The 23,947-nt window shown below is 38.6% G+C and overlaps 3 protein-coding genes across 5 annotated transcripts in view; 1 reads left to right on the forward strand and 2 right to left on the reverse strand.

Moving 5' to 3' along the window:
* The first annotated feature begins 2,951 nt into the window (after nucleotides 1-2,951).
* LOC129730912 (probable RNA-binding protein EIF1AD) lies at nucleotides 2,952-3,839 on the forward strand. The gene is made up of 2 exons (XM_055690515.1): nucleotides 2,952-3,352; nucleotides 3,431-3,839. Exons 1-2 carry the CDS (start codon nucleotides 3,211-3,213, stop codon nucleotides 3,658-3,660), a joined length of 372 nt encoding a protein of 123 aa, XP_055546490.1. The 5' UTR covers nucleotides 2,952-3,210; the 3' UTR covers nucleotides 3,661-3,839.
* Nucleotide 3,840: 1 nt separating this feature from the next.
* Nucleotides 3,841-8,549, reverse strand: LOC129730911 (uncharacterized). Its single transcript, XM_055690514.1, has 8 exons — nucleotides 8,391-8,549; nucleotides 8,027-8,187; nucleotides 7,689-7,949; nucleotides 7,437-7,633; nucleotides 7,009-7,379; nucleotides 6,654-6,950; nucleotides 6,397-6,597; nucleotides 3,841-5,871 (listed from the first exon to the last, which is right to left on the reverse strand). Exons 1-8 carry the CDS (start codon nucleotides 8,518-8,520, stop codon nucleotides 4,649-4,651), a joined length of 2,841 nt encoding a protein of 946 aa, XP_055546489.1. The 5' UTR covers nucleotides 8,521-8,549; the 3' UTR covers nucleotides 3,841-4,648.
* A 3,669-nt stretch (nucleotides 8,550-12,218) lies between these two features.
* Nucleotides 12,219-23,947, reverse strand: part of LOC129728112 (protein cappuccino) — a 39,229-nt gene continuing 27,500 nt past the window's right edge. For 2 of the 3 annotated variants that reach the window (XM_055686507.1, XM_055686509.1), the window contains 4 exons: nucleotides 15,307-16,642; nucleotides 13,137-14,072; nucleotides 12,737-13,034; nucleotides 12,219-12,677 (listed from right to left, as the gene is read on the reverse strand). In XM_055686507.1, the coding sequence (XP_055542482.1) occupies nucleotides 12,557-12,677; nucleotides 12,737-13,034; nucleotides 13,137-14,072; nucleotides 15,307-16,642 (2,691 nt within the window). In that variant the 3' untranslated portion in view covers nucleotides 12,219-12,556. The remainder of the gene's footprint in view (nucleotides 12,678-12,736; nucleotides 13,035-13,136; nucleotides 14,073-15,306; nucleotides 16,643-23,947) is intronic. The other variant, XM_055686508.1, reaches the window with a different exon arrangement.

A 23,947-nucleotide genomic window follows, 5' to 3' on the forward strand; every position in this document is an offset into this window, starting at 1 on the left:
GTGTTCTGTGTGTAAATGTTTCTGCGTGTAAATGTTTCTGTGTGTATTATATTTTACTGGCTGGCAGCACTTTCCTAGAGCTGTCAAAGTTTGAGCGGGAAAAGGAATGAATGCGTTACAAGGTATGATAGCGTTGTATGCGTGTGACGGCCAATGTTGAGAGGATGCGAATCGAAGAAGCCATTTTCACTTATGTACTAACCACCAACGCGATCGCACGTAATAAAACCGAGTGGAATTTTGAAAAATAAAACCGCGTGTTTCATTAGGACGTCATCTCGACAGATGTTTAGAGTAAAGTGAAGTGTTCGAACATTTTTATTATTGAGGTTTTATATATATTTAAGGGGGTCTACTACGAAAGGCTGAAAAGTATGTATCATAACGAAAGGCTGAATGCACAAAAGGCTGAAACCACAAAAGGCTGAATGAACGAAAGGCTGAAACTTTTGTAACTTGAATCATAATCGTTGAAAAATTCGGACACATGGATAGCAAATCTTTATGAGGTGCAGGAGTTTCAGCCTTTCGTTACTAACCCATTTGAGGTATATTCAAACATGCATTTCGCATGTCGTGGATGCAAATATAGTGAATATTACGCAGTTGACAGCGTTTTTTCCATGTTTTCCAACTGGTGGTAAGTTTTTCTGAGTATCTTCTGAACCGATTTGGCTGATTTTTTAGCATGTGGAAATCGAATATTTAACTTGTTACATAGCCGTTTTTTGATACTTTCGGAGTGATTCGCGTTTAGGGCGCAACTAACAAAATGTAAACAACTCGGTTTAATACACCATTGGTTTCGAAAAAACTCACACAATTCATGGCAAGAATCCTTTCTTTTGTATAAATCGATAAAATTATTTAAATCAAGTTTTTAGTAAAGGGCGACAAAACAGTTTACCCAAAACAAAAGATACTTTGGAACTAGGCCCTTTACATTGTTTTGAAACAACGGGCTTATTTGCGAAATATTTCGTAAACAGGCGACAGTAAAGGGCGGATCAACTTTTGTTTTCAAAATACAGACGCAACTGAAGCAAAATAAAAACAAGGCGGAAGAAAGATGGGCGTATCTCGTTGTCAGAATGCTTTAAGGCGAAATAGAGGTGGGCGAATCTCGTTGTCAGAATGATTTAAGGCTCATTTGAAAAGGGTTAGAAGAAAAGCGCAGATTTTAGCCATAAATACACAAATTTAATGCAGTTTTGTTAGGAAACTATAAGACAGTGTTATTTTACGTCGATTTTTGGTATTGATGTCAATGTTAGTCACTTCCTTTGAAATTACGATTTGAAAATGTACTTGCAAAGTTTCAAACTGATATTCCCCAATGTTTATCTTTTGCCAGTTGCGCCTTTATCGCAAATCACTCCGGACTTTAATTTTTAATGTTTTATGGTTTTCATAAAAAACTTTTTTTTTATAAAATGGCCGTCATTTTGACAATGTTTGAATTTTCAAAAACGGCTATATAACAAGTTCGATAATCCATTTTTACATGCTAGAACAAAATTTCAGCCAAATTTCAGGTTCAGTAGATGCTGAGAATAATTTACCACCAGATAAGTACTGATTTAGACGTTTAACGAAAATACATAATTTTTTGACCTTTCAGAGTAGGGTCCCCTCTGAAGCATCTGGCAATTGTGAAATTTAGCCTGAAACTCTTAAACGTGTGCTAAATTTTTAGAGTATATACTACCCAACCAACAATTTTTAGTCCAGCTGAAATCTAATCAAACTAAAATTTAATTGTAGCTTTATAAACTGTAAATCAACATAATCGTTTGTTGGGTAATGTCTAATTATTCAAAATTGTTTGATAATATAAACGTCTGTGAAATACTTTAAATAAATAAACGAGTATTCTGGTGTATTTTAAGCACAATTGTATTTGTGTTGTATTTTTTTAAACCTCGTGGATCTACCCAATTGGTAGATCGAATTCGCGCCAAGAAAAGGGTCCCGGTTTATAACTCCGATCAGATGATATCCCCACTCAAAAGTGAGTGAATCACTTTTATCCAGAGACGCCAGATATACAGACAAATCTGTATTATACAGACTTTCTGTGTTGCGATACAGACACGCATAGGCCTACAGATTTTATACAGACATTTGGTATAATACAGATATTACACAGATATCTGATATTCTACATAATGGTTTTACCAGTATACACAAAAAAACGAACACAAAAACCAAAAGTCACTGTAGCCGTTGCTGGAAAAAGTGAACTAGGAACTGAACACTTTGCTGAACATATTAATCTTGCGTTTTTGAGAGTGAAATCATGACAACGGGAATCGAGTCAGGCTATCGGGGTTTTTATCGGCCCCGTGGGCACTAATCTGCCTGTTTCGCCCCCAGTAACAAACAGCTGATTGTCTCGATCGATTGCCATGCAGGTTATATTGGTGAAAAGACCGTTTGTACTATTCGGAGCAATATCCAACGTTGAAGAATTGCTTAAAATGTCCCAAACCTTGAAGGTACTATTTTTAAAACCGCGAGACTTCTGCCATCATGTATCAGTTTAGCTACATTACGACGAACGACGATTTTTATCACGGGAAAGACTTACTTCTATTTGTTACTTAGATTTAAAAGATAAATTAGTTATCGATTAATCGACCAACTATGATAGACTCGAAAAAGAACAATCAAAACAAGCAATAAAATAAAACAATCTGACAGGTCGACAAATAATTAGGTATCAATGTATTGGTAACTTTTTTTCGCAGCGGTATACAGACTTATACAGACATTTTTATGGATTATACAGACTTGCCAAAAAAAGTCTGGCATCTCTGCTTTTATCTGAAAGTTCTTTTTTCGAGCATCAGAAGAGCTGATTTACGTTAAAAATACGCATATTTGCATGTTTTCATTTGTCCGTGTAAACGTGGAAGTGTTGAAAAACAAAGCATCGCTGTATCTGTCAAGATACATATTTAAATTCGACGTAAAACATTGTTTTATGTTGTGTTGTTGATATATGCATTTTGGATCGTGCACGCGCCGTTTTACTGCTGTTCTTCTGGTTCTTTATTTATTTGGTAAATTGACTCAGTTGATGTTGGTACACAGTAGTTGTTTCGTTGAAACCAGTGAATATTCCAATGAACATACCGAAATTGGCATACTCTCAACCTCTCTACTGAAACATTACTCCAGTCTGTTTGTCAAAGTCGACGGCAAAACATGTCCCGCGTAACCAAAATAAAACATATTCTGAAGGAACAGGAAGCGGACGAATTCGATTCGCCCAAGGAAAACCAAACAATAGTTCGTGTAGTGGCTAGCCGTGGCAATAATCTACACGAGGTGGAAACTGCTACCGAAGGTGAACCGCGTTTTTTAGTTTCGATGCCGGTTAAATTCCGTAAGAATGTATGGATAAAGCGTGGTGACTTCGTTTTAGTTGAACCTATAGAAGAAGGCAACAAGGTAAAGGCCGAGATTTGTCGAATCCTGACAGCGGAACATATAAAAATATTTGAAAAGGAGAACGTGTGGCCCAAACGGTTTACCAAGAAGCGGGAGCTCGAAGACGATCTGGATGATGATGGGCTAGTTCGAAATACAAATCGAAAATTTGCGGAAGAGAATGATGACAGCGATGAGAGTGAGTCTACTGATGAGGACAATTAGAAGGATTTACTGTTGGCGACTATATGGAATGTCTTTAATCAAAACTTGAAACACAATCCTGGCATGTAGTATAAGAAATATATTTCTTGTACAGAGATCCAGAAACGAACAAGTTGTCAGTGCTATATACATAAAATATGCAGACACTTGCAAGAATAAATACGATTTAAAAAGATGTATTTCTTAGGTTTGGCTTATATTTTATTTGTTTCGCTGTAAAATGTATGCATTTTTATGTCAAAAAGGTACAAAGCAGAACTGCTGAAGTCGCTGGCTTCATACTTAGTGCACTTATTCGCTCTCATGTTCTATTCTATATGCTGTTGAGATCTGTATTATTTAATTCATATGCTGTTATTTCAAACTACTAGAACCATCTACATTTACCTACAATCTAGAGACCAGAGAGAAAGAGAGCATTTTTTCGAGGACAGCATAAATGCAAGCTATTAGGGAATGTAAAATTTTATCTATTCAGGAGGCTACATCTCCATAGTTTTATTACACTACGTTTAAAATGTTTATGTCCATATTCACGAAGTCAAATCTATGCTTTTGATTCAGTTGAAAACCAAAACGATAAACAATGTTTGTAACTGTTCGTAAAATATTTTACTGAGTTTGAGAATGTATGATTACTTTTCATTTGTAAAAAAAAGTTTTCTTTAAATTCATATGTGCGTATACGGGAAATTGTAGAGACAGTTTGTGAGTCAAGGTTAACTTTTATCATTTTCAACGCTTTCGTCAAGGATGTTAATATTTTTATGGACATCTACATTGTAAGCTACGGATACACGATACAAATTGGGGAAAATAACATCTGCAAACTGAATATCAGTGCGTGTAACAGTTTGGCTTAAAATTATACAACAAAAATAGTACTTTCATTTGAGGTTTAAACTTATAAAAACTTTCGCAAATAAATACATATACACAAGCGGATTTCCGAATGCCTCTAGCTAGAAATTCTACAACCGCATAAAAGTTAGTTCTCAATTACAGGATCGGGTTTTACCTCGAGCTCCTTCTCGTCCAGTTCTTTTTGCTCACCGTCGTCGTTTTCTTCTGTATCCCCAGGGTCGGCTTCGATTTCAACCAGCATCTCTTCGCCGTGTTCCTCTTTAGCGTCTGTTTCCTCTTCTTCGATAATGGGTTTACCCTCCTGAGATGTAATTTTGGGTGATGTTTCCGACGAGCTGATAGGCAGCGAAGAAGGCCGCGCAAGCTTACTTGAAGAACTGCTCGCACTGGCTGTCCGGAAGGGAAAGGCCGGTAACTGCTCAACCTGGGGGGTATGAACCGCTACAATTTCTGTTTGCGTTTCACAACTGTCCCGGGTGTTAATCTGATCATTGAATGAATTGACCGCCGTAGATGTGCTACTAGTTTGTTGCGGCAAATTGGCGAAGAACTGCATGCAGTTTACGATATCCCTTACAGAGCTTTGCAACTGTTGGACTTGATTCATCAACATAGAACACGTCTTAGTAAGGTCCTGCACAACCAAAACGGAGCTGTTCTCGTTATTGATAACATCTAGCTTCAATGTATCTGTTGTACCGTTTGCCGTTTGTGACGGTTGCATAGTGGAAACCTTTTTCCACAAAGCGTTGATGGCTTGCATTTGGAGCTGCTGAATTTTACGCTCGTTTTCTAGTGCAGTTTTGGTCATCTCCATATCTTTAGTAAGCTTTAAAATGTAATCTTGGGTTCGCTTCTTCTGCAATATCTCCGCAATACTTTGGCCTCGTTTTCGGCTTAAATATCCACGCCAAATTTTCTGAATAAGTATGGCCGAATTTTCGGTGGTTTTATTGTTGATGATGGCCGTACCATCTGCGATTTCCTTCTCCGTAGTGACTTTAGACAATAGAACGTGGCTGTTTTGTTGAGCAGCCTTGTTGCGAATAGTTTTCAGTTTTTCTATGTTGATGGCTTCGCTCTCGTCATCCGAGCTAACTGCGTTGCTTGAGCCACCATCGGGAGGAGTAGAGTGTGCGGCATTTGTGTGCTTCGATTGGTTCAACTGAACTCGTGATTGGTTGTTGCTTATGTTTATCATCGTTTTCCGGGGGGAAAGTGACGGAGATGAACGCTCACTGCTGACACTATTTCTGGTACTATTATTTGTTGAAGTACTCCGCTTGGTTGGCCGTGGGCTTGAGCTTTTCCCAGTTCCAGTTGGAATGCTACCAGATCTGGAGTTCTCTGTAATAATAAAACTTTATTAACTCAATACACTACAGATAATTCGTTAACCTTAATTAACTCGTGTTAGCGAAAGGAACAGTAATGGTAAACATGGCTTTTCTTAAGTGAAGAAAAAAAACGTTTGTTGTTTGATGTCAACAAATCAATTGCCAAAACAATGGCTTACTGTGGTGCTGCCAAACACATGCATATTTTACTTTTGCTAAGAATATAATATGATGAAAAATATAATAGAAAAAGATAAGATCACTTGAATAAAAATTCAAAATTATTTCATAATGTACAAAACATGTTAGGAATATGCTAAAATACGACATAAATGTTGTTTTTTAAACGGGTTTGCGGTGTGCTGATAGTAAAAACATTACAAAAATGCTTCGGTAAGTGATTTTCGAACCAATCGGTGATGATTTTTAATAAACTGAAACCAAAAATTCTGCGCACGGTTATGTAAAAACCGTTTCTCAGCAAGTATAATTTGTACATATTCTGAAAACTACCCTCCAACACCAGCAACATTACCTTTGGTTTTGATCGCCTTCGGAATCTGCGGCGTTTGAGGCTGCGGCTGGCTAGCACAGTTTTGCATGTTGCGCTGTACAATCGATGCCGCCGAATTAGTCGGCCCGCAATCGGGACTCATTAGTGATTCTGGAACAGGAACCATTTTTGAAGCGGCCGCCAATGGGCCACCCATTATTACCGGTGTAACTGGGGGTTGATCTTAAAACAGTGATAGGATTAGCTCGATTAGTATTGGATGACGTGAATGTCTATACCATTGTAAAGGTTTGCTCCATTTGTATTAGCTTGTTTGGATAATATGATACTTTCATGCATCGAAACGTTCATTGAGTTTCCCCCCGTACCGCCAAGGTTCAGCATATTTGCATCTAAACTTTGGGACATGATACTGTCGGAAGTGATGTTGTCAATAAGCGATTTGGTAAGTTCAAATAATTGGCTGCCACCAGATGTTTCGGTTTGACTTGAAGTCATCAAATTATTGGAAGTATTGCCATGGTAGCTGTTCGACATCGTTTCTGGCGAGTGTTGACGTCCACTCAGCCGAGTGACTGGAGTGAAAAATAATGAATGCACGTACTATATTTCATATACAATAAATATGAATACCTCTGGGAGACTGAATTCGGCTTGTTTGTGCTTTTCGTCTTAACGACGAAGGTGAATTATTCACTGGAGTGGATACGCCATCACCACCGTTGGAATTTTGTTCTTGTAGTTGACGCTGGTGTTGTTGAGCTTTGCTCAAAATTAATCGTAATTTGCGCTCATTTTCATTTTCCAGCGCTTCTCCAGATAGTGGGCAGACCGTACTTAGGTATCGAGCCAGAGCGGTCTGGTCTCCTACCCGAAACTGACGGCCCCGGCCCTGGCTGTACAGCCATTCTGCTTTCAGACTTTCGATTGCGGTTACTACAAAGCCATCGATCATTTTTACACTCATGCACCAATTCAGAACAAACGGACGATAGTCAAATCCACTGCAAAATGTTTTCTTTTAGTTTAAATAATAATTACGAAAAATAAATCAAACCAACATGGAGTTTCCTGTCATTTGAACACATGGATTGTCTGCTATCGTAATGCTGTTTAGATTGTTTAAATGGCTCAACGTGCAAATTTCGTTCAAGTCGGAAATGTTGTTTTTAGCCAGGGTAAAAGTTTCCAACGACTGTGGCAAGTATTTGTCGCATTGCCTCAGGTGTGCCACTCTGTTACCATTTAAATAGAGATCCTAAAATGAGTATTGCTGTAAAAACCAGTTCAATCATACGTGTTGGACTACCAACCTTTAAATTTTTGAGAAAAGAAATATCCGAGAGTATTGCGATACTATTCTCCGATAAGTTAAGACTTTCGAGGTTTGTGTTGGTATTAAGGTGTTCAATTGTTTTGATGTTGTTGCCTTCCAAGTTGAGATGCGTTAAATGAATTAGATCTTTCAGTCCTTCGATCGTTAGGATGCCGTTGTATGACAGGTTCAATTCCCTGAGGCAGTGTAACCTACAGACACCGTACATCCGCAATAGTTGATTTTTGCATAAGGATAACTGTAACGAAACATTTAGTTGAGTTGATTAAATGTCGTTGCAAGCAATTCGAATGGATAAGAAGCTGCATAATTTACCTTTTCGATTTTAAGATAGGAATCGATATTGTCGATTTTCTGCAGTTCATTGTCGTCCAGGAGCAGTACTTTGTACTGCTGAGCGTCATCGGTTTTCGGTATCTTTTTTAGACACTTTTTCGCTAAATCCAGAATACATTTTTGAGAATCGGCTTCAATTTCTGAAAAATAAACAAAAAATACGATAAATGTGGTAGCAATATTTACTAATTGATGGTAACACATTGACAAATAATTGTTAGATTGTTTCATAATCATGCAATTTGTTTTTTGACCAATAGAAACATGGAATGAAATGTATTTGCGTTACATTTCAGGTACAAATGGTTAATACATAATTCGGAAAATTCCTAATCAAGCCTACCCATTTTGGCTATTCTATGCACTTGCACAACACCTTTTTTCGCACTAAACGTCAAAGTTATCCTTTTTTGCTCTTCTCCTTTCCAGTGATCCTTTATTGCGTTCGAGTGTGCACATCGGTCTGGAATCATAAATATAAGGCGCGGGGGTGAGTTTTGTTATGTTGCTTTTTATGCCAATGTTGCCATCTGCGGCACTGCTTTATCGATGCGATGTTTAATGTGGATTTGAAGGATTTAAATAGCGGCAGGGTTGGTAAAAATTTATGTTTTGTCTAGTAAAAGATCTAACAAACATAAATAAATGAATGTCCTTTGTCGGTTTGTTTGTTTTTTAGTATAAATGAAATCATCAGTTTGGATTAGAACTTGGTGATCAAAATTGAACGAAAATATTGAAACCTAACAGCTTCCAGAGATTTAAACGCGTTTGCTAAGGACACGTTGAGGAAAACAATTACAAATCGCTGCTTTGCAACGCTATGTTTTTAACAGCTGGACAAATATTCAGTTGAACATAACAGTTGAACATATGATTCTAGTTGGCCTGGTTTTTAGTTTCTTATTACAAATTTTCCATCCGTGATTAGGAATCGGAAGAAGCTGCTGAACATAATAGACCATAAATGATAAAAAGGGATAAAAAGTCGAAACAACGAGATGCGATGATTTACAGTTTGGAGGAAACAAAAGCAACTTTACACGGGTTTGCACGTTTACTAGTGTGCGTAGATAAAAAGTCACTTATCTCTATACATCATGGGTAACTACCATTTGCTATTGTATAGAGGTAAGTGACTTTTCACCTATGCACATTAGTAAACTAGTATAGTTGCTTTTGTTTCATCAAAACTGTAAATCATCGCATCTCGATGTTCAGAATTTTAATCACTTTTTGCTATTTTTTGCCAATTACGTTCACCAGCTTCTCCAGATGCTTGGTCACGGATGGAAAGTTCATTCAGAACCGAATTTAAAACATTTGCTCAACTGGAAAATTTTCCAGCTGCTCAAAACGTAGCACTGGTAGCACGCGTGGCACTAACACATTCGTGCGTGAATAGGTTTGTTGTTTACTTTCAACCCTACTCATAGTTTTCCTGTCTCGGAGGAACCAAAATCTAATTTCAGTTTGGATTGTATGAAAGATGGAAAAACCAGATGGTGCCCAAGGCGGTTGCGATACATGACGTAAAACGGCATTCCCAAAAGTAAATTGAAATATAGGGAAATGGAAGTACGATACGTACCAGCTTAAAATAGACGCCACTGTGGTCCAGAGCATAATGCCCAGCAACTTCTATCCCTACCTGCACGTGGTAGCTATTGGGATACGATCAACCAAGGAAAGATCGATAAACCGGTGGGAACTTGGTCGTATGCTAACAGGGAAGGGGGAGTTGTTCTTCTTGGAGAGCAGCTTGTTTGAGCGTCTGTTTCCCGGGCTAGGGGTGGCTCAAACAGTGAATGATCCGGAGCGGACGGCTGAACTATGAAATACGGTGTCTCGTCAGTTACACCGAAGAGGGCAGCCCCGTCGCGGGACTAGGCATCGCAGGCCTAGTAAGGCGGCATGCTAAAATAAACATACTAAGAACAATCCCGAGAATGATACGAATAGGAACAATCGGTATAGACCTAGGCGAACGAAAAAGGACAACGATTGGAAACTTGGCACTTGGAATGTAGAACTCTGCTTGAACCGGCAGACACGGGTATTTTGGCCAGAGAGCTACGGAAGGCAAAAGTGGAGATAGTAGCCATACAAGAGGTGCATTGGCCAAGAATCGGAGAACGCGAATTCCGGGCGATTGATCCGACCGCGGGCACTTCTTTCAAGTACCACATCTGCTACAGTGGCGGTGACAGAATGGAACGGGGCGTCGGTTTCGTGCTACTAGGAAACCAAATGAAGCGTATCATTAGGTGGAGGCTTACTAATGACTGTCTATGCGTACTGAGAAGCAAGGGCAGATTCTTCAATTACAAACTTATCAACGTGTGCGCACCGACAAACGATAAAACCGAAAACGTAACGAAGGAGTTCTATGAGCTCCTTGAGAAGTCGTATCGTCTAGACGTTCGTTTAGACATATCGTCTAGTCGTCAAGTGTCTAGAGGTGACGGAAGGGAAGAACCGGGCCTATGCCAACACGTTAGTAGCAGCTAATCGTGTGACGCGTCAAATTTAGAGGCGGAAAATTGCTTCAGCAGGCACGACACGAGAAGCTTCTATAGAACGATTAACGGAATCAGGAACCGGACCTCGCCAGTAGTTGCCATGTGTAATGACAAGGAGCGGAACCTGTACCGATAAATCGCAGGCGGCCAGGCGTTTTGAAGTGGTGTTGAACGGTGAGGAAGATAGGAGAGTCGTCGAGGGCAACAGGATCGAAACTGAGGAGGACGGACAAGCTGTGGACCCACCAACATTGGACGAGGTAAAGAATGCCTGCAAAAAGTTTAAGAACCATAAAACCGCTGGGAAGGACGGCTTACCAGCCGATCTATTCAAAGTCGGAAGCGAACGGCTGTGTAGTGCAATTCACCAGATTATCCTAAGGGTATAGTCCGAGGAACAACTACCTACGGACTGATTGGAAGGACTCATATGCTCTATCTACAAGAAGGGACAAAGACTCGACTATAGTAATTATCGAGAACACAACTTGCAGACACATCATTTGTTCATAGACTTCAAGGCGGCGTACGACACAGTGAAATGCAACGAGCAGTGTAAATTATGCTTGAACATGGCTTTCCAACAAAACTGATTGAACTGTTACGTGCGACGCTTGACGGTTTCACATCGAACGTCAGGGCAGCGGGCAAATTTTCAGACGCGTTTGTGACGTTAGATGCCCTGAAGAAAGGTGACGAGCTCTCAACACAGCTTTAGAAGGTGCAATACGAAGGGCAGGTGTGCAGAGGAGCGGCACCATCATCACTAATTCTACCATGATTCTGGGCTCCGTAGACGGCATTGATATCATTGGTGTTAACCGTAGAGCTGTTGAGGAAATCTTTGCGGCTCTCAGAAGGGAAGCTGCGGAAATTGGACTCGCCATAAACACTGTTAACATGAAGTACAGGGTGGCTGGCAGAGAGCGGGGTAGTTTTTGCGAGTGTTGATGCTGCGGTGGAGTGGATGGGTATACTTTCGAAGTGATCGACGAATTTGTTTATCTTGACACCCTCGTGACATGTGACAACGAGGTGAGCTGCGAGGTGAAAAGACGGGTTGCGGAAGCGAATAGGGCTTATTACGAATTGCGTAGCCAGCTTAGGTCCCTTAGTCTACAGTTCCGTACGAAATTTGCGCTCTACAGAACTCTGATCCTCCTGGTGGCGCTCTACGGACATGAATCGTGGACGTGGAAGGAGGCCGATCGACGGGCGTTTGAAGTCTTCGAGCGTAGAATCTTGCGATCAATACTCGGTGGCAAACTAGAAAATGAGGTGCGGCGCAGGCGCATGAACCACGAGCTGTACGAAGTATATAAACACGCTGATATTGTTAAGCTGATGAAACACGGGAAGTTACAGTGGGCTGGCCACGTAGCATGAATGGCGGATGAGTGACTGGCAAAGATAATATTTAGCAGAGAACAGGATAGAGGCCGACGACTTCGAGGCAGATCTCGCACGCGCTGGGTGTGTGCTGTCGACGAGGATTGTGGAGGCATAGGATCTCAATGATCTGTCGATTTAACAGTATAGTAAAAAGTGAGATAATTATAGGAATTAGACCATGATCTTCAAAACCAGTATGACACTCACAACACCCAGATTACAACTGGTGAGAACTTCAAAAAGGTATTAAGTAGAAATAGCTGTCTAACTCTCAAGTATATATAGTTTATTTGATAAATAGATAAAGAGTTTCATGTTGATTATATCTGAAGTTTTTAAAAATACTTTCTGTCGTACCTTAAAATAAAAATTCCGACTTATTTATATCTATCATTTTCGCATGAGTCGAAATAAGTACCGCATCTAGTGAAGTCTATAACGATCCTACTGTCAGGTTGATGTGTATGACTATTTTCTTCAATAGTTTTATTCTAACTGCGTCGATGTTAATTACAATGATCGGTTATGCAATCTACTGAAATAAGCGTATATTGTGCTAGATATATAGCCACATAGCAGCAGTCTACGAGTTTCCTCAGTTTTTACTACTCAATCGTTTGAGGCGCTCCTTCAAAGATCCCGCCTTCAGTTTCCCCGTGGATGATTGCTTTTGAGAAGTGGATGCACTAGGCGGTGGCCGTTTCGTTTTCTTCAATCTACAATATCAAAAAACATTAAAAATCTGCGATGTCGTCCTAGAAGATTTCATACTCACAGTTCGTTCGAGAGGTGAAGAATTTCTTTCTTGAAGATGTTTTTAAAATCATGCGAGAACGATGTCCATGGTTCGAAAAACAGCTCCGGTTTGCATTCTTCCAGGGTGCCCGATTTTGGTGTAAATTTGTAGAATATCATCGTTTTGGTGAAAATCTCTCTGCACTCGTCCAACTTGCGGTACTGCTTTTCGATACGTTTGGTCGCTACCTCGATGAATGCCTCCATTTTCTCCTTGAACGGGTGAATGTTGCTTTCGGCGGATTCCGCTATGACTTTGTCTGTTATGCGACGACATTCTGGAAAACGGGTTTGGATACTTGAATAACATTTGAAATACGGATTTGATTTGAATTTCGAGAGAGATCTTTAATAAATCATAAAAAATGCATAGTACTTACCATCGGTCTTAGACTTCAACATATTGAGCTGAGTTTTGCAGTCGTCAAAGTCCACCAGAACGACTCGATCCAAATCACCAGGATCGGGCACTGGTAGTTTAACGTCATGCAGTAGCTGGCCACTCTTGCGGCACTGGCTGATGTAGGTTTTTATAATGAAGTGCAGCAGCGTAATGTTGTTGTCTTTTGATTTTACGTCCTTTAGTTTGCCGAGAATTTCCAGACCAAATCCGTCCGCTTGACCGCGCGTTCGATTGCCCCCGTTCATGTAGTTACCGAGGGTTAAAATGATTGAAAACAAATGCTTGAGCTCCTCGCTATCGATCAAAAATTCGCACGTATGCTTCACGGTTTCCAATTTCCTAGTCACCGAAATGTAATGTTCGTCGAATTCCGCCTGGAACACGATACAGGAAATGCGCTCGGAGAATGAGGAAATGTTGGAGATTCGCAGTAGGAATTGCTCTGGTGGATCTAGAGGTATGTTACCCTCGGCACACTCTTTGATTTGAGCTAACTCCTCGTCAGTGGCTTTAATTTCCATAATCTTCTGTAGTGCTTCCAGGTTGACCACCGAAGTATCGCAGTGATAGATAGCGAATTCGATTTCATCAAAATCTACGTGCAAGCTTTTGGCGAAAATTCCCACGTTCTGGGATCGTTTGCTATCCAGCACTTTGAGCGTCTTTTCTGGTTTTTCAACTTTCTCTCGAACCTTTGGTACCACGACTTGCCGTGAGAAGAGCTCGGTAAATTCGTCCAAATTGTCCAGATTAGTTTCTTCTAGTTCCTGCCAGAGGGCGGGTTTGATCTCGTCCGCTACCTCACTGATGGCCGAGTCCGTCTCGGTAACTGGACTCATTTTTGGTGCTACTATCCGAGTCCAGTAGAGAGGCTTCATAGGTTTGGGAGGATTAACGGCCGATTTCCGAAGAGCTGGAATGGATCTAGGTTTTATACTGGCATCGTTATCGCAATCGTTTTACACATCTACGAAACTGTACGGGTGAATTGGTGGGAAACGTTGACTATACATATTATCATTTGCTTCAAACACGTAAATAAAATTGCTAGTGAGAAAGTCTAAAACTAGTAGAAAGTTTAATATGTACACAGTTTTAGAAGTTGGTTCACGAAAACGTGTCACTGGACAAGACTTCGTGTGGATTAGACAAATAACGTTCTACCAAACACCACGTGGAGGAGAAATCCAATAATCGAAAGTTCTACGAACGGTATTATATGTTTTACTACCAACTGGAATGTGTCAGAGAATACTTTTCTACTTGTTGGAACGTCAATTTTCGATGGTAAATGTCAACTATTTTGCCAAAAAAGTAGAGCTGAAGTGTTTTGATAAAAAGAGGATACAATAAGAATTACTTTCAAAAATAGTAATAAAATCAGAAATGTCTTGGAATAACTGGATGCAGGCTAGATAATGTTTAAATTTTTAAATCAACTTAGTTAATATGCTTAGTAAGCCTTTGGTTATCAGCTGGAAAGTCTTGTAGAACAGCATAATATTAAACACGGGGATAACAATAAATTAAGCTTTGAAGAATGTTGAAGTTAAATTGGACTACAGACAGTGTTAAAAACACACGTGCAAGAAGAAAGCAGGCAACTCTTTTAAAACTAAACTGATAACCTTCTCGGATTGATTCGTTTTTTGCAAAAAATTATGAATAATAATATTTGTTGTAATGATTTACACTGTTATTGTGCATTTTTTACATCAAACACTAAACATTTTTAGTTTACAACAAAAACTTTGCACAACGCTTGATTTTCAAAAGTTATCTGAAGCAAGATTTATGTATAGGTCATATTTTCTACACAAACAAAACTAGTAAGAGTTCATTCTTCTCTTTGAGTTGTACAGAGAATAGCTTTCAATAGATTCAATCTCTTCACAAACCATGTGAGATTTTTTCTCTGCCAAAAATACAGAGCTCATCTCTGTAACAGTTATGAAACAAACCTGTGCCAGTGAAAATAGACAATCTGATTTTATCACTCAAAAAAAAAAAAAAAAAAAGAAACAAAAAGACATCAAATCTAAAACTAGATTACTCAAATATCAACGTAAAGTTACTATTTAGTTAAAAGAAACCTCTACAAAACTCGCTGTGAAGCCGGTGGAGAGGAGTTGAACAAAAACGCTTACTATTCGTCTGATACCATCCTCCGGGCGTTGGTATTGGTAATGGTAATGGCGGTGGAGGGCCGGCCGCGGCCGCATGGCCATGGCCGCTCTGAGCAGTGTTTGACGGTAATTTACCTGGTCCCGTGAGAGCGGCGACAGCGTTGAGGAGTGGTGGAGGCGGTGGTGCACATGGTCCATTTGTTGGCCGCACTGGAGCCAATGATGGCGCAAACGGCGGCGGTGGTGGTGGTGGCAAGGGAGGTACGCCCGGTACAGGTGGACGTGGTGCTCCTGGTAGCATCGGTGGAGGGGGAGGAGGAGCTTGTGGAATTATAGGTGGTAGTGCTGGTGGTGGCGGCGGTGGTGGTGGCGGAAGCGGCAGCGGGGGTGGTGGTGGAGGCTGTAGTGATGGAGCGAACAGAATAAGAGGCACCGGAGGAGGGGATGAAGGTGATGGGCGGGGAGGCACAGAATATGAACCAATTGTATTCAAGGGAACCGGCTCTAAATCCGTTTGAGTTTCTTGAGTAACAAAATTTTTTAATTGAGTCGACCGTAAATCGGAACCGCTTTCACTGAGATTCTGGCTTCCGAGGGCATTCAAATCTGACCCGGTTGACGTCACGGTTTGCTTGCAGCAATTTTTACAGATGTAGTTCGAAATATTAGCTTCGTTAAAATTATTATTAAACACGGTGCCATTAGTCATGTTACTGATGCTATCACTAGTGTTAACATGTGGCAAGGAACATTCTTTGCGGTTAGAAATACTGTTAGGTAAGCTTGCATTATTGCTGTTGGAACCACATTCATTCGAAAATTTTCCATTAGTACGTAGTGTTTCCTGATCCCCTTCGTTGCTCACGACTGGAGGGGCCATGGGTGGTATTTTCGATGATGCTTCCGGGCTGCGCAGTTTATCCTCTTTGTCAATTTGATAGATTGTCACGTCGCTTTCGTTCAAAAGATCACTAAGTAAACATTTGCGATTTTTTCCTTCAACGATCTCTACTGGACTTGAATCACCGCCATCCACTTCCGTCAGGAATGTTCGAATCAGTTTCTTCACATCACTCAAAGTTTCACACCTGCTCACTTTGTTTTTCAGATCTTCCACATTTAAGTCGACCTTCAGTTTGGGGTCCTGTTTAGGGGTGCTAGTTTTCGGAGCCATGGCGGATTCTTCGGTTCGATCTTCCACATTCTCCGGTGGACCAGTAGTAGAGTGCGCGGCCGATTTGGTTGTTTCAATGGATGGTACTGCATGCGGCCAGACAATGTGCGGTTCCAATCGGCCCGGTGTTAACGGTGCAGGCGAGGGTACTTCTGTATGTGTCCACTGGTACATGAGATTAGGCTGTTCGGAAGATGTTGAAAGGAAACAAACACAACACTCAGTTTCATCTGCATGCGCTTAGATCGAATGGGATTTAAATTGTGAAGCCGAAAACGGAACAATTTGGTTGAGTGCATATCATCATTATTATTATGATGTGTGGGTTGACAACGTGGATTGTTGGAATTGACTTGCCTGCCACTATATATAGTATCTATAATCTAAACTAGCTAAATTCAGTGATGAGGTAGGTGTGGGCAAAGAATAAAATGCAATAGTTTTTTTTTGGGTTTATTGCAATTAAGTCACTAAGAACGCTGACTGAACAATTCCGTCCATTTGGAATAAAATTTGATCTTCATTGAACACAAGGGTCTTTTGATGTAAGGTTACGCTTATCTTAGGAAATAAATCCAAATCCAAATATTGAATTTTTTTGGTGTAATATTGCACATCATTCAAAAAGCTTTATTCTGTTTTTCCCAATATTGTCAATACTTTGTTTGCTGATTATAAAAATCCGGTTTTTCACATTGTTTACCTCAGTTCCCAGATAGTGATATGGCTTGAATTCACGTTCTGATATATTACGATGAATTTTCTATTGAATTTTACCAGTTAGCTAACAATTCTAGTTTGAATCATTTTTGTACTAAATTTCGTACTCATTTTTGTACCTTTTCTGATATGTTTTAATATTTTTCATAATGTCCAGTTTCAAATGGTAAAAGTATCGAAACACTAATATGAAGCTTTACTGATACGATGGTTACCACGAAATAAAAAAAAAAAAGAAAAGGTCGGTGAAGTCCGTCAACATTCTGGAATTGGATTTTATAAGTTCAACCACTCAGAACAAACGATTTAATAATGGAAAACCATTAAAACATGTCGCGAAAAATCCAATTTTTTTTGGGTGATCAGCATTGAAACGTGTAAACTGCGAAATCAGTTAAAAAGCTTAAATGGTGGAGGTCACGTGAAAAATACCACACATTAAACGAACACCAACTTCTCCAATGTCAATCGCTAATGATTGTTTTGAGAAAACTCTTGTAGTTATTAAAAAAATCAGAAGGTTTATTGTGCAAAGCCACGGCACCAAGGTTGACGTAGATCTACATGCAGGGCCGGATTTACGATTGTGGGGTCCCGGGGCCCAGTTATAGTGGGGGCCCCAAAATTAAACAAAACTGTTTTTTTATCGCACGAGTTAAAAGCATTTATTTGCTATTGAAAAATTACCAAAAATTTGTTAGAATTTTTTCTTAAGTCCTATTTAGAGTTCCAAGCGAAGTGAAAATCTCATACAAAATGATCATTTTTTTACGCTCGTGAAAAATGCAACCTGCAAAAATTTCACTTCGCTAGGAACTGTAGACAAATTCGATCAAGCGAAATCGTTGTGCGATCGCGAAAGGTTGTGGATCTCATCTTTTTCTTGTGTTCACTTTTTTCACGCATGCATACGCTAGTGAAAAAAGCAGCAGCAAGCAAAAACTTGCGTGCGTTTATATTCTGTCAGTTGCAGCCAATTTTCACTTCGCTCGGAGTGTAAACTCGTGAATTTCGCTTCACTTAAACTGTAAATTGCAGACTGGTGAAATACCTGCGTGTTCCACAAACGGGTTTTCACGACAGATTTCGCAAGCGAAAATTTAAGCTTTTTACTTGTCAAATTTTTCACTTTGCTTGGAAACTATGCTTTACGAGTTTTTTTGCAGAAAACTTATTAATTAAATAATCAACATAACTTCTTCAGTATACTCGTACTCGAAACTTAATAATGCTAAGTTTGACTGCCTTTCATTCTTCACAGTCGCACGCAACCTATTTTTAATATGTTTCATCTTCAAACTTTTTACTGATACCTGAAAAAAAACTACCGCAATTTAAAAAAAATGCGATCCACAGGCAAAAATTTGCACACAATTTGAGAAAGACTGCACAAATATAAGACGACTCTGACAATAATGGAAACTAGGAAAAAACTACACATATCTGCAGGTCAATTAAATTTGCACACGAGCTCAGAAAATCTGCATTTTGCAAAGCACATCTGGTATCCCTGATTCGGACCAGTGAGCAAAAGCAATGCATTAAAAAACTTGTGGGTTATTTTCTTTATCTGCTTTACCACCCATGCGCGCTAAAGCCCTAGAGTTAAAGTTTGGCCGACTGTCATCGAAAAGTTCCAATCAAACAGTCAACAGTTTTTTCATCATAGTTTTAACATTGCTGATGTTCGATTGGAACGAGTTTTGACACTTCGATTGGCGCTTTTAATGACAGTCGGCCAAACTTTAACTCTAGGCGTTTAATGCGCGCTGGTTCGATTCAAATGGTGTGTTAATGTGTGTCATTCCAAGAGAATCCAAGGTGAACTCTTATGGATGTAGTTGCGATATTGGCGCTCGCGAAAAAATAACACTTAAGGAAAGTGTCAGATTGTAATGGTCTGTTCGAATTTTCTTACTGTAAATCGAACTTTTGATTAAATCTCTTTTTTAAAGAGAAAAAATCTTTTTGTCGATTTGTGGGGGCCCTAAAAATGTGGGGGCCCGGGGCCCGGGCCCCCTGGGCCCCCCCATAAATCCGGCTCTGTCTACATGTTATGTGGCTGTTATATTAAACGCGTTGTTCGGAAGTGATCGCATATGAGAGGTTCGAAACAAACTTCTCCTCTTTAATAATCCTTCAAATTACACTGGTAAACAAGGGTTTTACCCTAGAGCTCAAACTGAAAAATAAAGATTATAGCTTTTTAATCATTCCTTTGAATTTTGGTGCCTCTAGTTAAGATAACTTTTTAGAGACTTTTTACGCACTTCAGCATTTACTAGGGCCACCAAAATTCACAAGAATTAACCATTAAAGCTATATATAATGAGCTTTAGGGTTTTTTTTCCAAATTTGTTAACTAGTATTATAGACGCTAATGCAGGTCGGACTCGATTATATGTAGTCTTCAATTTTGTTTTCACTAAAGCAAAGCCTTGGTGCTACCATTCTAATTCGGAATTTGACCTTCTGTTTTTAATACACAGACTTCGCAGCCGAATGTTTAGTGTACAGGACAATTGCGGGGTTAGCGCTACGATCCTACTGACACTAACAGTCTCTCCCAAGCCGAGACTCGAACCTACGACGACTGTCTTGTTGACCAGGATCGTACCTGGAGACCATCTGGGAGACAATATATAATATATCACTATATATAATTAATCGAGTCCTATATATAATCGAATCGGAGAATTTTTTAGCTAATTTTGCAGAAATGTTTAGTTGTATTTGAATAAATAAGAAAATTTAGATTTTTGCTTAAAGTCAGAAAACACATTTATTATAAAAAAAATCTTACAGTTATTTTTTAATGTAAATGTAGTCAAACGTAAAGAAAATTTTGCTCAGTGTATATTAATTTGTTTACTTTTCGCCATGAACTTTAACGTGTTTTATTTTTTTAAATTGTTCTGATTTATTTTTCATTTATGTTTCTAATTTTCGTCTGTATTTTTGAGGTTTTCAGCCGAGGGCTGATTCGCGTCACAAGTAAGTGTGTCAAATTAAAAACACATTTCCTGCCCTCAAAAACCCGCACATGCAAAATTTGGCTCCATTCAGTCTATTAAATTATACGTTATGCAAGAATTTATGTTTCATTCGTATGGGAACCCAGTCCCCAGAAACTCCTATTTACAAGTTTTCACGCCGATCGGTTAAGTAATTTCCAAGTCTATAAGGATGAGACAGACAGAACTCCATTTTTTTATGTTTAGATTCATTCATTTTATTGGTTTAAAATTTTGAACCTTCTGATGCACAATTCATCAACTGGTATGATTATCGAATTTGTGTGTTTTCGTTTTGGTGTTCTCTCGTAGTTAAATTGGTTTTCTATCTTTTTCAACTTTTTTAGAACATTGTCCCAACTTTTTTTGCGTGTAAACCCGACGCAGCCTAAAACGAACAAAACAAAAAATGAATCATGCAAATCCGTTAAACCGTTCCCGAAATATGTGGTCACGAACGACCAGTAATTCATTTTTATATAGATACGTTTTCAAAAAATTGAAGAAATTGTTTTCTAACAACATTAATCAGTTTTGCCTAGGTGACATTGTTCTCAAGTTGTGCGCAAATCGACATTAAATTGATAAAAGAATCAAAAATTTCAAATATTGTCTTTACGAATTTCTACGTTATTCTACGTGAATTTGAACTCGGCCAATGTATTTAAACAGGACATATTAAACTCGAAAAACCTTGAGTTTCCACTCATGTCTGCTACATACAAATTTTGAAAAAAAAAATGGTGAACCCCGGTGTGTGTCTCGAAATCAGTGTTAGAGAGGGGCACGCAAAACATATAAACTCCGAAATATGCGTAAAAATTGCACATAAAAATTGACTTCAGTATAATAAAAATTAAATAGCATTGAATTTATACTAAATTTTCTAACATAGTTAAACAACAAATTTTCCTACAGATTGAAATCAAATGTAACTGAATAAAACTTATGACACCATTAGTTTTATAGAATTTACATACACACACTTTTTTCCTTGGTAAAATTGTTCTCAAGCGGTGTAGAAATATTATTCAATTGATTAAAAAATATATCAAACTTCTTAAGCATTGACAATACGACCCTTTTTAATTTTATCTCTCTTTGAATGAAAACTGAACAAAAGTGTAATACTGTTCAGGTTTTTATATACGAGGTGCATGACTTTATTGTTATTTATTAAAGATGATGTGTCAAATAATCGTCATTTGCGTTAATTTTCTCATTTCAGTCAGAGAAAACGGCAGCTGAAGCGCATCGAGAGTTTAAAAAAGTTTATGGGAATGCTGTTTTAAGTGAAACAATGTGCCGTCGCTTACAATCTGACACGTCCGACGGAGTCCCCGGGTACCCGCAAATTAAAATTCTTGTATCTTTGACAATTTTTATCCGATTTCAATAGTTTTGGCACCACAAGATTCAGCAACTTATCTACTTTCAAAGCAGTGTCAGCGGTGCTCTGAAAGAACTTTCTCATTTCCGGAAATCCGGCTTGTCCGGTGAATGTGTTCCGAAACTGAGGAAATTTATGAATATATGACAATTGAATTTCAAAATGGCGAGTTCCGGTTTCTGGAAGAGAGCCAAAAATGACAAATGGGAATTTGTGGAATCAGGATGATGTCTAGAGACCGGAAATCAGCCAATTTTTGTTCTCTTCCCAATACCGGAAAAAGGGGCATCGGAGGTTCCGGTCTCTAGATATCATCCCGCTTCTAATAATACCCATATTGGATGGTGTGTGACGTTATATTATTCAATTGTTTCTGTGGCCACTAAAAGCCTCCGTGGAATCTGTTCCGCAAGGACCGGTTTGGGAGCATATCACCATAACATCCAAAACCATAAAAATGGCCTGTGGAAGAAATTTGGTGAACTTTGAACCAATAGGGTTCTGTTCAAATGTTCATAAAATACTTCAGTTTCGGAACATGTCCCCGAAAAACAATCTTCCGAAGCATAGTTTACAATGATTTCAAATTGAAGAAGTTACTGAATCTTTTGGTGCTAAAACTATCGAAATAGGATGAAAATTATCAAAGTTACAAAAATTTTAATTTGTGGATGTAAGGGGTAAAAAAAAATCAAGTTCCCTTCATTCTCTTTTTTTGCTACAATATAGAAACTAATGTTTTCAAAAATTGCCTTTTAATAAAAATTATGATATCACTCATTTTTATATTTAACTAGCTGACCCGGCAAACCCGCCTATTTTAGTGTTTAATCTAATAATTTTAAACATTTCAAATTTATTGATTCCTTGCGATTGGATTATATCGTTTAAAAATGATTGGTTTTATCGGAATGGCAAAAGTTGAGGAACTTTTGGCATTTGTACATGACCTCTATTCCGGATATATATTGGGTGCATTTCAGTTAGTTTCGTTGTTTTCCAGAAACTGAAAATGGTCATCTTCTAATTCAAAATGGTTTCCAGGGTCAATGCTTGGCTTCTTTACATCATTTCGATTACGGACATATCCATATGTAGTAGAATTCAATTATTTTCGGCTGTTTCCCAGAAGTTGCCATTTTTCAATTCAAACTGTTGTCTAAGATCAATTTATAGCTCATTGCATCATTCTTGATCCGGTGATACTTATATTGGGTGATATTTGGTCACTTTAAGCTATTTTTCAGAAACTGTAAGTCGCCATCTTGGATTTAAAAATGGCATTTGGGGACAATTTCTGGCCCCTGAGCGTCATTCTGGATTAAGAGACACCCATATTGGGTGTTATTTGGTCATTTTCGGCTGTTTTCCAGAAACCGGAAGTCGCCATCTTAATATTCAAAATGTTATCTGAGGTCGATTTGTGGCTTCAATGCGTCATAACAATCCCGGAAATATTCATATTGGGTGGTATTTGGTCATTTGCTGCTGTTTTTCGGAAACCGGAAGTCGCCATCTTACAATTCATAATGGTGTCTGAGGTCAATTTTCAGCTTCATTCTCGTTCCAGAGATACTCATATTGGGTGGTATTTGGTCACTTTTGGCTGTTTTATGGACACCGGAAGTCGCCATATTGGATTTCAAAATGGTACAGTCATACCTCGATATAAGACAACTTTATTTTTGTTTTCATTACGTTATATCGAGTTACGTTATATCGAAGCAAAAAATTTTTTTTTTAATATACGCAAGAATATTATTGGTTACTCATAGATGCGCGAAAACCCATTTTCCATCACCTATCAGTATTTTTAAACCTTTCTAATGCCCATTTAGAAATATATTCAGAAGCAAAAAAAATTTTTTTTTCAATTGATACACAGGTTACTCAAAGATGCGTGAAAACCTATTTCCCATCACCAATCAGTAATTCTAAACCATTCTTATGCCCATTTAGGACAATTTTCAACAAGAAAAAAAAAATTGCAAGACTGTTGGCGGTTACTCAAAGATGTGCGAAAACCTATTTCCCATCACCTATCAGTATTTTTTAACCTTTCTTATGCCCATTTAGAGAAAATTTCAACAAGCAAAAAAAAATATTTTTTTTCTAATTGATGCAAGACTGTGAATCATTACTGAAGGATGCGTGAAAACCTATTTTCCATCACCTTTTAGTAAGTTTAAACCTTTCTTATGCCCATTTAGGACAATTTTTCCATTAGTTTCATTAATTTTTAAACTTACTACAAACATTTTTTTGAAGCAATTTATACCCCAAAAACAGTTGCTGTATCATTTATTTTCAATTTCAATACATTTTCAAAGTTACGTTATATCGAGGTAAAAGTTACGTTATATC

Source organism: Wyeomyia smithii, chromosome 3, assembly GCF_029784165.1.
Source record: "Wyeomyia smithii strain HCP4-BCI-WySm-NY-G18 chromosome 3, ASM2978416v1, whole genome shotgun sequence".
NCBI lineage: Eukaryota > Metazoa > Arthropoda > Insecta > Diptera > Culicidae > Wyeomyia > Wyeomyia smithii.

Coding starts and splice junctions, on each gene's coding strand:
- LOC129730912 (XM_055690515.1), top strand. CDS start 3,211: ATGTCCCGCGTAACCAAAATAAAACATATTCTGAAGGAACAGGAAGCG. Junction 3,353..3,430: donor GGTGGAAACTGCTACCGAAG/GTGAACCGCGTT, acceptor ACTTCGTTTTAG/TTGAACCTATAGAAGAAGGC.
- LOC129730911 (XM_055690514.1), bottom strand. CDS start 8,520: ATGATTCCAGACCGATGTGCACACTCGAACGCAATAAAGGATCACTGG. Junction 7,634..7,688: donor CTTTTCTCAAAAATTTAAAG/GTTGGTAGTCCA, acceptor TACTCATTTTAG/GATCTCTATTTAAATGGTAA. Junction 5,872..6,396: donor GAAGGCGATCAAAACCAAAG/GTAATGTTGCTG, acceptor TTATTATTACAG/AGAACTCCAGATCTGGTAGC.